General features: G+C 45.7%; 1 protein-coding gene across 8 annotated transcripts in view; it reads left to right on the top strand.

Annotated features, from left to right (window-relative positions):
• The window catches only part of dnah1 (dynein, axonemal, heavy chain 1), a 668,552-nt gene that overhangs the window by 517,894 nt on the left and 132,499 nt on the right, over nucleotides 1-18,159 (top strand). For all 8 annotated transcript variants that reach the window (XR_011596078.1, XM_070895813.1, XM_070895814.1 and 5 more), the window contains 3 exons: nucleotides 167-364; nucleotides 8,362-8,529; nucleotides 9,892-10,083. Coding sequence is in view for 7 of the 8 variants with exons in the window: in XM_070895813.1 (XP_070751914.1) it covers nucleotides 167-364; nucleotides 8,362-8,529; nucleotides 9,892-10,083 (558 nt within the window). In the remaining variant the exon portion in view is untranslated. The remainder of the gene's footprint in view (nucleotides 1-166; nucleotides 365-8,361; nucleotides 8,530-9,891; nucleotides 10,084-18,159) is intronic.

Below are 18,159 nucleotides of genomic sequence, written 5' to 3'. Positions count from 1 at the left end.
TTCTACTCTGCATCTAATTGTGCTGTGCACGATGCTGACACTGGAATTAAAAGCATTCTATTATTCAACACTAACATGCTTCATCTTGATGAAAACACCAAAAAAAGTAATGTATTTTCAGCAAATTGGAGCAGTGCAGATAATTTTATTTGTACTGTGCATACAGGTACGAGGTATGCAGCGCCCTCCTCTCGGCGTGAAGTTGGTGATTGAAGCAGTCTGTATTATGAAGGGAATTAAGCCAAAGAAAGTCACAGGAGACAAAGCAGGTGGTGGCGGTAAAATAGATGACTATTGGGAACCAGGAAAAGGACTTTTGCAGGACCCGGGCAAGTTCCTGGAGAGCTTGTTCAAATATGACAAGGTATTGTTTATGACCTATTCTTTATGCAGTTGGTTCTGTTGCCTTTCTCTTGAGCATGGCTTAACTCCAACCAGGAAGACAGATTGATCTAATTGGAAATAGTCCAGGAAAATGGAATGGATGTAAACTTTGAACCAAACTGACCAAAATGAGTCCACTTTGGGTTTATTCAAATTGACCCATGCCCATGTGGCGATCAGCTTGATTCAACACAGCCCAGGAATCGCTGCTTCCTGATCATTACAGCCTGATGGATGCAATGGATGCCTTTGAAAAAAACTTATCTTGATTGGGTGGTGGCTGGGATGCCTGATCCCTGTGATTGCAACAATGGGTATATCTCCATATTGCCCTTTGGACTGTGGGATGATATATGTCCTTGCATTTTAGCAGTTCAGAGGGGTTGAGATTGTGAAAAGATCTTCTCAGGACTAGGATAAGATCTTTGAATTTTTTAATGCAGGACTTATAGACTCCAAAATTGAAAAGTCTTATGGATGATGGAGTTGAGCCAACCTTAAAGGAAAGATAATGGATCTCTAAGTGGTCAGAGCTGCAGTACCAGGATCCAGTAGACAAAATGAGTGAGACTGCCCAGAACTGGGATTTCCTGTTGTGCACTAAAGTCAGAAGGAATGTTCAAAGAATACTTTAACAGGATTTATGTAACCATTTAAGAGCAAGCTTTAGTGGATGATAAATTTTAAGACTAATGTAATGATTTGAACCACCGGGGGCAGCAACGTAATCTTACTGCGCTAGTCCAACCAGTTTTGCGAAATTAAAACTTCCACTTAACAGACATACTTCTAGTTCTAAACCCGTAATAATTCAGATTTAATTTAATCTTTGCAATATTATGATTAGAATTGTTAACCTATGAAAGCAATGTCTCAGCTCATTCCTGCTACAGTGTCTCTTGCCACTCAGCGGTATACGATGGGATCGATCATTCCACGCAGCATATCTCTCAGTATCAGCTGTGCCAAGAATGAGGCATTTCATTAATGGGGCTAACTAAATGAGAACAGTGGTCCACCTCAGGTTCCTCTTCCAGCTGCTGAGCCAAGAGAATTATTGGTAGTTTGCTCAGCCACTTCTTGCCTGGGACTTGGTGTGTGAAATATTCCTGGAGATTTCAGCACATGACCTCCTGCCTCCAAACGCCCAACTTGATCAAACAGCCTTGTTTCCCCCATCTCCAATATTTTTATGACTAATAAACAAAAGTGTTCAAAGCAAGTGAAATACACATTTTTTTTTAATGTCCTTATAATTTTTCTCATGCGTTTAATCTTTAATTCCTGGACATTCCAGTACAATCCGGGAGGGTTACCACCCCAATGTGTGATACGTGGTTGTGGAAAACATAGAGAAAACTGAATGCAAAAAGAAATCTCCAGCTCTGCACTGACAGGAGAGCTTTTCCAACCTGCAGCTGCTGTTATTATGAACCCCATCAATTTTTTCTTCATTGCATTTAAGGAGTTTTCCTTATTCTACGGAATGGTGTTTTGTTGAATGGTGCAGTAAGCCAATATTTATAATTTAATCTAACTGTATAAAATGAGCTGGCTGATGAAGACAAAAGACTTGAAATTACTGCTGATATTAGCAGGCAAATGCTAAACATGTTTTTATGACCTCCCTTTTTCTGCTACTTTAATGAGGATGTTAACCTATTTAGTTTAAATGGGTTAGCACCTGCATTAAATTAGCAGACTGAGGGATATTGTACGAATGCATTAAGCATTTGCCTACTAATTAGTAATTTCCAGGCTAGACTCTCTTCCCTTATGCAAGCCAGTGGAAGGCATTTTTCTGCCTGAACTCAGTGTCTCTTGCTCATGTACAGTTCCACAGCACTGGCTGCTGCAGTACCCCACTTAAGTGGCCATTCTTCATATGTGATTTAAAAAATTTTCATCCATGTTTTCAAACCCTCCATGGCCTCGCCCCTCCCAATCTCTGCAACCCCCTCCATCCGTACAAGGCTCCGATATATCTTCGCTCCTCCAATTCTGGTTTCTTGTGCATTCCCGATTTTGATCACTCAACCATTGACAGTTTTGCCTTCAGCTGCATAGTCGCTAAGCTCTGGAACACCCTCCCTAAACCTCTCCGCTTCTCTTGTAACGTTCCCCTTTGAAGGCCACAAAAACAGGGTGGCTTAAGGTTCCCCTTCGGAGGCCACAAAAACAGCACGGCCTAAAGTCTCTCAACAAAGTGCCTGTTGGAACGGTACCATCAAGCCGCTGTGTTTAGATAACAAGACAACAACAACTTGTATTTATATAGCACCTTTAACGTAGTAAAACACCCCGAGGCGCTTCACAGGAGCGATATCAAACAAATTTGACACAGAGCCACATAAAGAAATATTAGGGCAGATGGAGGTTTAGGGGGGGAATTCCAGAGTTTAGGGCCTTGGCAGCTAAAGGCACAGCCACCAATAGTTGAGCAATTAAAATCGGGGATGCTCAAGAGGCCAGAATTAGAGGAGCGCAGACATCTCAGGGGTTGTGGGGCTGGAAGAGATTACAGAGATAGGGAGGGGCGAGGCCATGGAGGGATTTGAAAACATGGATGAGAATCTTAAAATCGAGTCATTGCTTAACCGGGAGCCAATGTAGATCAGCGAGTACAGTGGTGATGCTGAACGGGACTTGGTGCAAGTTGGACATGGGCAGCAGAGTTTTGGATGACCTCAAGTTTACATAGGGTAGAATGTGGGAAGCCAGCCAGGAGTGCATTGGTATAGTCAAGTCTAGAGATAACAAAGGCATGGATGACGGTTTCAGCAGAAGATGAGCGAAGGCAAGGGTGGTGTCGGACGATGTTACGGAGGTGAAAATAGGTGGTCTCGGTGATGTTGTGTATATGTGGTCAGAAGCTCATTTCGGGGTCAAATATGACACCAAGGTTTTAAACAGTCTGGTCCAGCATCAGATAGTTGTTGGGGTGAGGGATGGAGTCAGTGGCTATGGAGCGGAGTTTGTAGCGGGGACCGAAGGCAATGGTTTCAGTCTTCCCAATATTAAGTTGGAGGAAATTTCGGCTCCTCCAGTACTGGATGTCAGACAAGCAGTCTGACAATTTAGAGATAGTGGAGGGGTCGAGAGAAGTGGTGGTGAGTTAAAGCTGAGTGTCATCCGCATACATGTGGAAACTGATGCTATGTTTTTGGATGATGTCGCCGAAGAGCAGCATACGGATCAGAAATAGGAGGGGGCCAAGGATAAATCTTTGGGGAACACCAGAGGTAACGGTGTGGGAGCGGGAAGAGAAGCTGTTGCAGGTGATTTCCTTTCCACGATTAGACAGATAAAAATGGAACCAGGTGAGTGCAGTCCCACCAGGTGGACAACAGTGGAGAGGCATTAGAGGAGAATGGAATGGTCAACCGTGTCAAAGGCTGCAGACAGGTCGAGAGGGATGGTTTACCTTTGTCACATTCACATAGGATGTAATTTATGACTTTGATAAGAGCCATTTTGGCACTGTGGCAGGAGCAGAAACCTGATTGGAGGGATTCAAACATGGAGTTCTGGGAAAAATGGACACGGATTTGGGAGGCAATAACACGTTCAAGGACTTTGGAGAAGAGAGAGAGGTTGGAGAGGGCTGCTAGTTTGGAAGGGTGGAGGGGTCAAAGATTGATTTTTTGAGGAGAAGAGTGATGACGGAAGATTTGAAGGAGAGGGAGACGTACCCAAGGAGAGAGAACGGTTAACAATATCACCTAACATGGGAGCCAGGAAAGGAAGTTGGGTGGTCAGTAATTTAGCGGACATAGGATCGAGGAAGCAGGAAGTGGGTCTCATGAACACGATGAGCTCAGAGAAGAAATGAGAGGAAATCGGAGAGAATCTGAAGATGCGAGTTCAGAGCTAGAGCAGGGGGGGAACCTTAGAGGAAGTTTGGTCCGGTGGGCTGGGGAAGGGAGGGAAGGGACAGAGATAGCTGATCGGATGGTCTCAATCTTAGTAACAAATAAGTCCATGTGCTTCTCGTACGAGTTAGAGGTGAGGATGGAGGAGAAGGGTTTAAGTAGAGAAAAGAAGCTGGGGGTTATCTTTGCATTCCAGAATGATCCTGGAATAGTGAGCAGTTTCGGCAGACGAGAGCAGAACCCGATAGCGCTTTGTATGGTCCAGCCAAATCTGGCGGTGAATGGCTAAATCAGTTGTTCGACATATCTGTTGAAGTCTGCATCCCTTGGACTTAAGGGAGCGGAGATGAGGGCCATACTAGGGGGAATGACAGGGTGAGAGAGAGTAATGGTTTTAATGGGAACTAGGCATAAAATATAGTGGTGAGGCTGTGGTTAAGCAGATTGGTAGATGCAGAAATGTCATGTGAATGGAGGACCAAAGACTAGACAGTTGGGATTTTGAACATGAATTGGGAGAGAGTTTTTTACAGGGGCAGAGACAGAAGGAAGTAGGGTTGGGAGGAGGAAGGGGATCGTGGGTCAGATGCGATACAAGAAAGTGATCAGAGATGGCCTTATTTATGTTTGACATGATGGGAGTAGTGAGCTCATGTGGGATGGCATGGTCAAGAGAGTGACCGTGAATATGGGTTGGGGAGTTTACATGGAGAGAGAGATTAAGGGAGGATTGGAGGACAGTGAACTTAGAGGAGAGAGAGCACAATGAATTGAGATGGAGGGTGAAATCCCCAAGGATGAGAAGTCGCTCGGTGCAGAGGCTGAAAGAGGAAAGCAGTGAAGATATCTTGTTGAGAACATTCTTATGGTACTTGGGTGGGTAGTAGAGAACGAGGATTTTAAATGAGAGGTGAAAGGGGTGAAATAAGATGAGATGCTCAAAGGAGGAGAAAATGGAGGAGTAGGGAGACTGACCAAGGTGTGATTTGGTGATAGGAGCCACACTGCCACCACGACAGTATAGTCAGGTGGGGAGGCTTCATTTAGAGGGAAAGTGTCATCACCCTTCAGCCAGGTTTCCATCAAGACCATGAAGTTGATGCAATTATCCACAATAAGCTCAATGGATAGCAGGGGCCTTGTTCGCAAGTGAACAGACATCCTGGAGGGAGATGCGGAGAGGGGTGGTGATAACTAATCTGCTGCCAGAGTCCACAGTGTCAGCACTGGGGACGGGGGGGGGGGAAGGTGAGTTGGATGGGGAGAAGATTGGCGAGATGAGCCCCTGGTAGGCACACTGGGTGGGAAGGTCGGTGAGAGAGTAGGATGGGACAGTTGGGGTGCTGCTCGTTAGGAGGCAGCGACGAGTGCCTCAATGGGCCCTTCGGAGGATGCCAAGAGAGGCACAGAGGGAAGCTGTAGGCTGATCCCAGAAGGCTAACCCCAGAAGGCCTCCTTGCAGGAAGATCTAGGAAAGTCTGGCACAAATCAATTGGTAACAGTTGAGAACTTTATTTGGAATAAGAACAGAGTCAGGTACACACAAAATACACTGAAGAACAATTTATACAGAGCAACAAAGGTAAAGTTCGCCCGTTTTGTGTTCAGGGCAGAGTCAGGACAATTATTGCGGACTGTCGCATCTCAGTTGCACTATTTCTGTACCAAAAAGCATGAGTTTTGGGCCCATCTTTATAGTAGAAAATGATGCCTGATGATCAGCAAGCATTAACCCATTCAGGTTGCTCCTCACATCTCTTAATTAGAATGGACCAATGGAAGGCTACCTATAGTGGGTGCTGGGGCAGGTGACATTCACATGTCAAAAGGTTACCACAGTCCAAGTTGGAGACCTTGAACCTTTCTTTGTTCAACTTCCTTGCAAACCCTGTACTTTTCGACAAGCTGTTAAGCACGTAACCAGGTCAGACCTGGTCTTCTGTGGAGTACTGTCTTGTCAAGGCCATACTTAGCAGCTGTTAGCCCTATCTCTTCCTGGGACAGACAGCCTGTCTTTTCTCAGACATACAAGACTACTTCATTGTTCAAGAAACTTAAAAGACACATTATGCTGCAGAGCTGAAAACATATACAAACCACCTTACACAAACTAATTTAATGATTATGTGGTTCAAGATATCATGATTAAGTTTAATCACATATTGTTTGACTAAGCTAACTGCACAATTGTCTGGTTAACATACTGAATAAATGATTCAGTTAAAATAAAGGTTAACTGAGATTAAATGTTTCGAGGTGGTCTTTAGTGGAGGGGTTAGTTTGAAATGACTAACAGGACGCCAAGACCCACAAGGCAGATCCCTTCACTCTGTCTCTCTCTACTCCTTTAAGGCGCTCCTTAAAACCTACTTCTCTCTGTCATAATATTTCCTCTGTGGTCGGTGTCAAATTTTGTCTGATAACGATCCTGTGAAACATAGAAACATAGAAAATAGGTGCAGGAGTAGGCCATTCGGCCCTTCGAGCCTGCACCGCCATTCAATAAGATCATAGCTGATCATCCCTCAGTACCCCTTTCCTGCTTTCTCTCCATACCCCTTGATCTCTTTAGCCGTAAGGGCCATAGCTAACTCCCTCTTGAATATATCCAATGAACTGGCATCAACAACTCTCTGCAGCAGGGAATTTCACAGGTTAACAACTCTCTGAGTGAAGATGTTTCTCCTCATCTCAGTCCTAAATGGCCTACTCCTTATCCTAAGACTATGTCCCCTGGTTCTGGACTTCCCCAACATCGGTAACATTCTTCCCGCATCTAATCTGTCCAATCCCGTCAGAATCTTATACGTTTCTATGAGATCCCTTCTCATCCTTCTGAACTCCAGTGAATACAGGCCCAGTCGATCCAGTTTCTCCTCATATGTCAGTCCAGCCATCCCTGGAATCAGTCTGGTAAACCTTCGCTGCACTCCCTCAATAGCAAGAACGTCCTTCCTCAAATTAGGAGACCAAAACTGAACACAATATTCCAGGTGAGGCCTCACCAAGGCCCTGTAAAACTGCAGTAAGACCTCCCTGCTCCTATACTCAAATCCCCTAGCTATGAAGGCCAACATACCATTTGCCTTCTTCACCGCCTGCTGTACCTGCATGCCAACTTTCAATGACTGATGAACCATGACACCCAGGTCTCGTTGCATCTCCCCTTTTCCTAATCTGCCGCTATTCAGATAATATTCTGTCTTCGTGTTTTTGCCCCCAAAGTGGATAACCTCACATTTATCCACATTATACTGCATCTGCCATGCATTTGCCCACTCACCTAACCTGTCCAAGTCTCCCTGCAGCCTCTTAGCGTCCTCCTCACAACTCACACCGCCACCCAGTGAAGCGCTTTGGGACATTTTACTATGTTAAAGATGCTGTATAAATGCAAGTTGTTGTTGTGAGCCAAGACAATAAGTCCCCATGGGGTAAAGGAGGTGGATCACAGCCAAGTCCTTGCCCGATATTCTTTTCGGCACAGGAAATTGAATACTGCACGGTCAGATGAGAAAAAAACACTTGGATATTGTCCATTCAACAGTTTTTGTATCATAATTTCATTTCATCCCAATCTGTGGAAGCTACTGAGCTATTAAAGCAGCATCTTTTTCTCCATAAATATATGATAGTCACCAATAAATCCAGCAGAGAATTCAGGAGAAACTTCATTATCCAGCAAATGATAAGAATGTGGAACTTGCTACCATATGGAGCAATTGAGACAAATACCATAGATGGATTTAAAGGATAAGTACATGAGGGAGAAAGAAATAGAAGGTTATGCTAATAGGGTGAGTTGAAATAAAGTAAGAGGAGGCTCAAGTGAAGTGTAAACATTGGCACAGACTAGTTGGGCCGAATGGCCTGCTTCTGTGCTGTAAATTCTATGTAATTCTCCGGCCCACAGGTTCTGCGGTGATCTCGCAATCTCCTGCCATTAGAGAACCCCCCCCCACCCCCCCGCTCCAAAGCCATATACGGTCATTGATGCTGTTTCTCCAGAGTTACAGGGCGATCTGGAGAACCCCACCGAATTTCCAGGGCTGTTTCTCCATGTAAATGTAAGCTGTACCCGTCACATGTCCTTGTATCTTTCCAGGATAACATTCCAGATTCTATAATCAAATCGATCCAACCGTACATTGACAATGAGGACTTCATGCCTGCTGCTATTGCCAAGGTTTCGAAAGCTTGTACCTCCATTTGCCAGTGGGTTCGAGCTATGCACAAATACCATTTCATCGCCAAAGCTGTGGAACCTAAAAGGGTACGTACCATCATTTATTACCACTCAACTTCTTTTCAAAGCTGTGCTCCAAATGTTTCAGACAGATCACAGACTGATATTGGGGTAAAAGGAAGACTTCTCTTCCTCGAGGTGGACTCCCTGATATAAGAAATCGACACCCGCCCTTTCGTATAGCGACCACGGAATCACTCAGATGAAAACTTTGGTTTACTGGTTTTATTCGAGCATGCTAGAGAAGGTTCCGATGAATACTTCCCCGATCAGAGGTTTTACAATTACAATTATACAGTTTTTCGAGGTGTGCGACCCTCCTACAAAACCACCTATTGGCCTACTGTTCAGACTGACTCGGAGTGGTTCCCCCACCTGTCCATCTTCCATCACATGTCACCCTTCTGGAATGTGGTGTCAACTTTGCCTCAATTCCTCATGACATGTGAAGTAACTATGCTTCCCAGGGTTTTCTATCTTTCTAGACTGTTGACTCTCTACTGCCCTTGTTATTCAGTACTGAGTATATGTTTTCATCAGTCTGTGCTAAGGGTCAATGCATTGTTGGCTACTTATGATTCCTCAGAACCTCCTAATACTGATAAATCCTACAATCCAGTTCGGGTATCGGTTTCCCTCCCCTTACAACTGATAATAGATTATTAATGTCTTGTTTGTTTTTTTAATTTTTTTCTTCTGCTTGTCCCCTTCAACTTTTCTCTTCTCCTGAAGACATTGGCTTCTTGTTGGGCTAGAGTTTCACCGGTGGCAGCTGCCTAATGGTGCCTCATCCAAGTGCATGCAGCTAGAGAGGCAGAGTTGATAGTTTATTTGACGATGGCAAGTCTCGCAGTCAAGTCCAATCCCGTCCACACTAGATAGTGATCAAGAGGAGGAACCTTACCTGACTTTTTCCCTCTGTCTACCCTAATCTAGGGGGACTAAGGATGGTTGTAGCATTCCAAATCCTGCCCCAGATTAAATCCTGTAATTCAATGGTCTGTATGACTCACTAATACATTGAGTAGTGCATTCACTCACTGAGCTATCAAGGGAACTATAAAATGTAGAGCATTCACATTTCGACTTCAGTAATGAATTTTAGTGATAAGGGGACTGATTTGTACTTTCAATAATAACTGAACAGCAGTTTCTGTCTTAAACGGTCCTTACACTAAAGTATTGTAAATAAACAGTCAATTTGTGTGGGAATATTGACTTGTGAATACTTTTTTGTTAATCTCCAAGTGATATGCAGGATTATAGTCCAGTTAAATTGTATTATTGCAACAATACATGAGCTGTACATTTTAATAAAACAGGTGTGCAATTCTAAAACAGACTGTACCAGTAATAGATTAACAATCGATTTTTTTTTTTTTTACACAGCAAGCTCTCCATGAAGCTCAGGCAGATCTGGATATGACTCAGAAGATCCTAGAGGAAGCAAAGCGCCGTCTGGAGGAAGTGGAAAATGGGATAGCTGCTCTTGAAGCAAAGTACCTGGACTATGTAACAAAGAAAGAAGAGCTAGAAAATAAGTGTGAGCAGTGCGAGCAGAGACTAATCAGAGCCGACAAGGTAATAAGCACACAACATTCTACATCACACCCACTGTAATATTAGTGTGAGGAACCTACTATCCTAAGCCTGGGCAAATTGCAATGGTTAAGCAGTTATTCAGCTGCTTGAAAATGTAAACTAACCATCTGAGCAGCATGTTAATGTTGCAGTATGCTGTAGCACTGAGCAATATAATTAAGAACATAAGAACATAAGAAATAGGAACAGGAGTAGGCCATACAGCCCCTCGAGCCTGCTCCGTCATTCAATAAGATCATGGACTCAGCTCCATTTCCCTGCCCGCTCCCCATAACGCCTTATCGCTTAAGAAACTGTCTATTTCTGTCTTAAATTTATTCAATGTCCCAGCTTTCACAGCTCTCTGAGGCAGCAAATTCAACAGATTTACAAGCCTCTGAGAGAAGAAATTTCTCCTCATCTCCGTTTTAAATGGGTGGCCCCTTATTTTAAGATCGTGCCCTCTAGTTCTAGTCTCCCCCATCAGTGGAAACATCCTCTCTGCATCCACCTTTTCAAGCACCCTCATAATCTTATATGTTTCGATAAGATCACCTCTCATTCTGCTGAATTCCAATGAATAGAGGCCCAACTTACTCAACCTTTCCTCATAATTCAAACCCCTCATCCCCGGAATCAACCTAGTGAACGTTCTCTGAACTGCCTCCAAAGCAAGTATATCCTTTCGTAAATATGGAAACTAAAACTGCACGCAGTATTCCAGGTGTGGCCTCACCAATATCTTATATAGCTGTAGTAAGACTTCCCTGCTTTTATACTCCATCCCCTTTGCAATAAAGGCCAAGATACCATTGGCCTTCCTGATCACTTGCTGTACCTACATACTATCCTTTTGTGTTTCATGCACAAGTACCCTCAGGTCCCTCTGTACTGCGGCACTTTGCAATCTTTCTCCATTTAAATAATAACTTGCTCTTGATTTTTTCTGCCAAAGTACATGACCTCACACTTTCCAACATTATGCTCCATCTGCCAAATTCTTGCCCATTCACTTAGCCTGTCTATGTCCTTCTGCAGATTTTTTGTGTCCTCACACATTACTTTTCCTCCCACCTTTGTATCGTCAGCAAACTTGGCTACGTTACACTCAGTCCCTTCTTCCAAGTCAGTAACATAGATTGTAAATAGTTGGGGTTCCAGCACTGATCCCTGCGGCACCCCACTAGTTACTGGTTGCCAACCAGAGAATGAACCATTTATCCTGACTGTCTGTTCTCTGTGAGTTAGCCAATCCTCTATCCATGCTAATATATTACCCCCAACCCCGTGAACGTTTATCTTGTGCAGTAACCTTTTATGTGGCACCTTGTCAAATGCCTGGTATCAAACCTGTCCAATCATAGCCAGAGCATCTCTAGGTTTGGCTTCTCTTCCTGCCCCCCGCACCATTACCGCTGGAGTCCCCCAAGATCTGACTTTGGCCCCCTCAATGACCCAAAGACATGGGAAACGGTTCCTCATGTATGTTGATGATACCCAGCACTACCTCACTACCATCTCTCCTGACCCCTCTGTAAAGTCCTGTCCCCTCAGTACAGATTCACACGAGGCATGTAGTGAAGTCAAGGTCAACCTGGACCTGCACCTTTTATTTCACAGCTCTGGAATGCTGCACTTGCCTGAGACCTCTGCTTATATACCTGTCTCTTGCAAGTGCACCCCCGGTGGTAAGGTATGCTGGTGGTTACAGGTCATATCTTATTACAGTCATGTATAGCATGTTGGGATACAGTTATATATAATAATGTAAGATACATGACATCACCCTCCCCCAAGGTCTTATTGTCTTTATAGGTTCAGTCTCTCAGGTGGTCTACGCTCTCTCGTGGAGCGTCTGAGTTGTGGTTCAGTTGTTTGCCTTGGTGTCTGTTTTTCTTTGGGTGTGGTTGCTGGTATCTCACCTGGGCTGTCTGTTTCAGACTCTCCTGGGCTGTCTGTTGGGATTGCCCTTTCCTCAGGTTGTTCCCTTTCCTCAGGTTGTTCCCTCTGACTGTCCACCAGGTGTGGTGCGAGTTCCACATTGTAGTCTGCCTCTGGTTCCGCAGTGCTGTTGGTAAATCTGCTTTTGACTTGGTCTGAATGCCTCCAGCAGGTTTTGCCATTGTCCATTTGTACTACCAGTAGCCTGTTTCCTTCCTTGCCCGTTACTGTTCCTGAAAACCATTTGGGACCCCTGCCATAGTTTAGTACAAACACTTTGTCGCCTATCTCATTCCATCTCCCACTTGAATTTCTGTCATGATACTCAGTCAGCTTACGGCGCTTTGCCTCAACGATTTTGTGCATGTCTGGGAGGATTAATGAGAGCCTTGTTTTTAAAGTCCTTTTCATCAACAGTTGCGCGGGGCGGATCCCAGTCAGTGAGTGCGGACGAGATCTGTATGCCAACAGCAGTCGCGACAGGCGACCCTGCAGCGTGGGACCTTGGATTTTAAGCATGCCTTGTTTAATGATTTGTACTGCTCTCTCCGCCTGGCCGTTGGAGGCCGGCTTGAACGGTGCCGTCTTGACGTGATTTATGCCGTGGTCAATTATAAAGTCTTGGAATTCTGCGCTGGTGAAGCACGGACCATTGTCACTGACCAATATGTCAGGGATTCCGTGCGTTGCAAACATGGTTGCGAGGCTCTCCACAGTGGTGGAGGTTGTGCTCGAGTTTAAAATGTTGCATTCGATCCACTTTGAAAATGCATCTACAACTACGAGGAACATTTTGCCCATGAATGGGCCCGCATAGTCTACGTGCACCCGCGACCACGGTTTGGTAGGCCAGGGGCTCAGTGGAACCTCCCTGGGGGCATTGCTGAGTTGGGCACAAATGGTGCACCTTCGGACGCAGAGCTCCAAGTCCGCGTCAATACCAGGCCACCAGACGTGGGATCTGGCTATGGCCTTCATGAGAATGATCCCCGGGTGCTCGCGGTCGAGCTCCCGGACAAGTGCCTCTCTGCCTCGCAGAGGCATGACTACTCGGCTGCCCCACATCAGGCAGTCTGCTTGTAGTGATAGCTCATGCATGTGCCTGTGAAAGGGTTTTAATTCCTTGGAGCAGGCATCGCGAGCCTCTGCCCACTCACCGGTTAGGACACATCTTTTTACTAAGGATAACATGGGGTCGCTGGCCGTCCAGGCTCTGATTTGGCGAGCCGTCATGGGTGAACCTGTGGACTCAAAGGCATTGATTGCCATGACTATCTCACAGTCCTGTTCGTCAGACCCTTCCGTGGTCGCCAGGGGTAGCCTGCTGAACGCGTCGGCACAGTTGTCTGTGCCTGGTCTGTGCCTTATGGTATAGTCGTAGGACGCCAGCATGAGTGCCCACCGTTGAATTCGCAGCGAGGCATTGGCGTTTATTGCCTTGCTCTCTGATAGGAGAGAGGTGAGGGGCTTGTGGTCAGTTTCTAACGCGAACTTGGCCCTGAAAAGGTATTGGTGCATCTTTTTGACACCGTACACGCACGCGAGCGCCTCCTTCTCTACCATTCCGTACCCGCGCTCCACCCACGAAAGTGACCTGGAGGCATAAGCTATGGGTTGTAATTTGCCCACACTATTGACATGTTGCAAAACGCACCCGACCCCATACGCTGATGCATCGCATGTGAGAACTAGCTTTTTACCTGGGTCAAAGAAAGTCAAAATACTGTTGGAACACAGAAGGTTGCGTGCCTTATTGAATGCGCGTTCCTGGGCGTCCCCCCAAAACCAATCGCACCCCTTCCTGAGTAGGAAGAGTGGAGAGGCTCCAGCAGCGTCCTTAAGTTCTGCATAAAGTTCCCAAAGTAATTGAGTAGCCCGAGAAAGGCGCGCAGTTCTGAGACATTCCGGGGCCTGGGTGCCAGGCGAATTGCTTCTGTTTTGGACTCTGTTGGGCGGATTCCATCAGCGGCAATCCTTCTGCCCAAAAATTCAACCTCAGGTGCGAGAAACAGGCACTTGGATTTCTTGACTCGTAGGCCTACCTGATCCAACCGCTTTAGTACTTCCTCCAAATTACGGAGATGGGAGTCGGTATCCCTGCCAGTGATAAGTATGTCGTCTTGAAATACAACCGTCCCCGGGATGGACTTGAGCAGACTCTCCATGTTGCGCTGGAATATGGCAGCTGCCGACCTGATGCCGAATGGGCATCGATTGTACATGAAACGGCCTCGATGTGTGTTGATGGTGGTGAGTAGCTTGGATTCCTCGGTCAATTCTTGCGTCATATACGCAGATGTGAGGTCTAATTTTGAGAAAAGTTTACCTCCAGCCAATGTGGCAAATAAATCCTCCGCTCTGGGCAGCGGATACTGGTCCTGTAGGGAGACTCTGTTTATGGTAGATTTGTAGTCCCCACAGATTCGTACGGATCCATTAGGCTTCATGACTGGGACGATGGGACTTGCCCAGTCGTTAAATTTCACAGGTGATATAATGCCTTCCCGCAGAAGCCTATCTAGTTCGTGTTCAATCTTTTCCCTCATCACATAGGGTACAGCTCTGGCCTTGTGATGGACCAGTCTAGCATCCTGTGTGATGTAGATTTTGACTTTGGCCCCTTTGAAAGCCCACACCTGGCTGAAAGAGATGTTCAAATCGCTTTATAACTGTTGAGCAGGAGGTCCGTTCCTCTAATGACATGGCATGGACATCATCCCATTTCCAGTTTAGTTTTGCCAGCCAGCTTCTCCCCAGCAGTGCTGGGGGGTCTCCGGGGACAATCCACAGGGGAAGTCGGTTCACTGTCCCTTTGTGTGTGACAGAGAGCATGACACTGCCGAGGACTGGTACGATTTCTTTGGTATAGGTCCTTAGTTTGGTGTCGACCCTTGTGCGTTTTGGTCTGTCTCTTTTATGCGGCCATAGTTGTTCAAATTGTTGAGCGCCCATGAGCGATTGACTCGCTCCAGTCTCCAGCTCCATGTTGACAGATATCCCGTTGAGTAGGACCCTCATCATTATAGGAGGCGTCCTGTCGTAGGAGCAGCGGCCATTGATCGTGTTGACCCGCTGTACATCGGTGTCCCGGGTACTGTCCCCACCGTCTTCTGGTCCGCTTTCCAACCCATCCAATTCGTATACCAGCCGAGCTGCCGTTTCTTTGCACGTGCGGGCCAAATGCCCTGTATATTCACAATTTCTGCAAACAGCCTGTTGAAATCGACATCCCCTTGACAAGTGTCCACCCCCACACCTCCAGCACAGACTGCTTGCAAAGAATGAGCTGCGTCTGGCTGATCTCTCTTGAGCTTCTCTCAGTTTGTAGTTGATTGCTCGCATTGTGGGTTGATGAGGTGTGAACGGCCGTTCCTTTGGCCCTTGATGGCTTCTGTTTCCACTGCTTGCTGTCGAAAGCCTGTTCTGCCAGTTTTGTCTGTGTGTGGGGGTAGCAGCTTTTCTAATGCTGTGAACTCCTTGTTCCATTATTTCGTTAGTTTTCGTACCTGCATTGTAAATCAACCTCGTTTCTTTTTCCCCTACCAAGAATGTCTGTGCAACCAGCGCTGCTGCCTCTAAGGTCAGGTTCTTGGTCGCTATGAGCTTTCGGAATATGCCTGCGTGGCCTATTCCTTCAATGAAAAAGTCTCTCAGCATTTCTCTCCTCAGTTCATCGGAGAACTCACATAAACTAGCCAACCTCCGAAGTTCCGCCTCGAAGTCGGGTATGCTCTGGCCCACACAGTGTCTGTAGTTGTAGAACCTGTGTCTGGCCATGTGTAGGCTGCTCACTGGCTTCAGGTGGTCTCTTACCAGTGTGCTCAATTCTTCAAACGACTTGCTTGCTGGTTTCTCAGGTGCCAACAGATCCTTCATTAAAGCATATGTTTTCGAGCCACAGCTGGTCAAGAGATGGGCTCTTCTCTTGTCTGCCGTATCATTGCCTAGCCAGTCTTTGGTTACAAAGCTTTGCTAGAGCCTTTCTATAAAGTTCTCCCAATTGTCTCCCGCATTGTACTTTTCATCTGATCCGTTGTTCGCCATTCTGTGGATTCTGTAATCCCGTAACCCGTCGCCACTGTAAAGTTCTGTCCCCCTCAGTACAGATTCACACAAGGCATGTTGTGAAGTCAAGGTCACTCTGGACCTGCACCTTTATTTCACAGCTCTGGAATGCTGCACTTGCCTGAGACCTGTCCTTATATACCTGTCTCTTGCAAGTGCACCCCTGGTGGTAAGGTATGCTGGTGGTTACAGGTCATATCCTATTACAGTCATGTATAGCATGTTGGGATACGTTATATATAATAATGTAAGGTACATGACACCCTCCACTGCTTGTATGTTGTCAGACTACTTGTCCAACATCTGGTCCTGAATCAGCACAATTTACTCCAGCTAAACACTGCAAAGACCAAAGCCATTGTCTTCGGCCTCCACCATAAACTCTGTACACTTGCCATTGATTCATTTCCCCTCCATGGCCACTGTCTCAGGCTGAACTAGGCCACTCCCAATCTCAGCATCCTATCTTACCTTGAGCTCAGCTTCCAACCCTATCTCTCCATCACAAAGACTACCTACTTGCATCTCCGTAACATCGCCTATATCTGCCGCTACCTCAGCCCATCTCTACTGCTGAAACTCTCACCCTTGCTTTTGTCATCTCCAGACTCGGAGGAAATTCTCAGCCATCTTTTCTGCCTGAGGTAAGTTTGATATTATAAAGTTACTGCCAGGCAGAATTTCACCCTTTCATTTCTAGACCCAGCAATTCATGTTGCATATTTACTTAACCACTTTACCAGAATTCTAAGAATAACTCTGAAAATGTTGGTTTCCCACTATTGTTTCAATTCCATTCTTCTCTGTTTATCACCTGTGCTGATGGACATATTTGTAAAGTGGCTTATTTCCAGTAGTGAAGGGGGGAGCCCTTTTAATAAATATAACTGCCAGTCTGAGGGACATCCGACCTTTTTGCCAGTGAATGTGTTGGAAAATTTGATGAGAAATGTTGGGTAGATACAATCTGTCTAAAACACCTTTCCACTTGAGATATGAAATAAACACAGCGCCCCCGACCCATGCACGACTTTGATTTGCCTCTAGAATATATATCTACGGTCAACAGGGGACACAATAGAACAGGATTACAGTTGCTTTGGTTTTGGCATGATTGAGTTGCCACAGATTGTCTAATTGCTTTCAATGTCAGACTAGGTCATGTCTACAGGTTAAAGGAAAAATAGACTTGTTGCACTTATCAATACTCTTGGAGACCTGTTGTTGGCCAGAATATCCAAACTCTGCTGCCCGTATTGTAACGTGCACCAAGTCCCGTTCACCCATCACCCCTCGGTCCAGCAACACCTAGATTTTAAAATTCTCATCCATTTTTTCAAATCCTTCCATGGCCTTGCCCGTCCCTATCCCTGTAATTTCCTCCAGCCTCACAGCCCTCCAACACATCTGCACTCCTCTAATTCTGGCCTCTTGCACATCCCTGATTTTCATTGCCCCACCATTGACAGCCGTGCCTTCAGCTGCCTAGGCCCTACGCTCTGGATTTCCCTACCTAAACATCTCCACGTCTCTAACTATCTCTTCTACAATAAGATTCTACTTAAAACCAAGAGGGGAAAAAGTTGTGGCCGCCACGAGAGTTACTGGTCACCGGCAACCGGGTTAATGGCTGCTGAAAATGCACGAAGCACTACCAGAGAAAAATTTGCGTTGGTGGCTAAAGATTTGTAGCCCAGCGCTAACTTACCATGTAATGCATTCCTGGTGGCGTTCGTGCAGGCATGGGAGTCAAAGTTCCCATCCTGAAGCAGTGGTCCAGCTTTTACAGCCTCTGGAATAAAGGCTATTGAGTTTGCTAGGAATTGTGGGAAATTAAAAGGGCAATACATTAATCCCTTCTGAACTAATGAAAATAAACATTGTGAAAAATTGCAGTTTTCTGCCCTTACTGACTTTAAAAAAAAATTAACATTACAAAGAAGTCCCAAATCGAAATCTTCAGCTTTTAAATTCCATTCAGATCCTCAGAAGTGGTAAATGTGCTTCAGCATTAGCACAAATGGCTCAGCAAGCCACGGAAGGGGCACCCAGGGTTTCGCATATAGCACT

This window comes from Pristiophorus japonicus, chromosome 12, assembly GCF_044704955.1.
Source record: "Pristiophorus japonicus isolate sPriJap1 chromosome 12, sPriJap1.hap1, whole genome shotgun sequence".
Classification (NCBI taxonomy): Eukaryota; Metazoa; Chordata; class Chondrichthyes; family Pristiophoridae; genus Pristiophorus; species Pristiophorus japonicus.
This window is presented reverse-complemented; position numbering and strand designations above follow the sequence as displayed.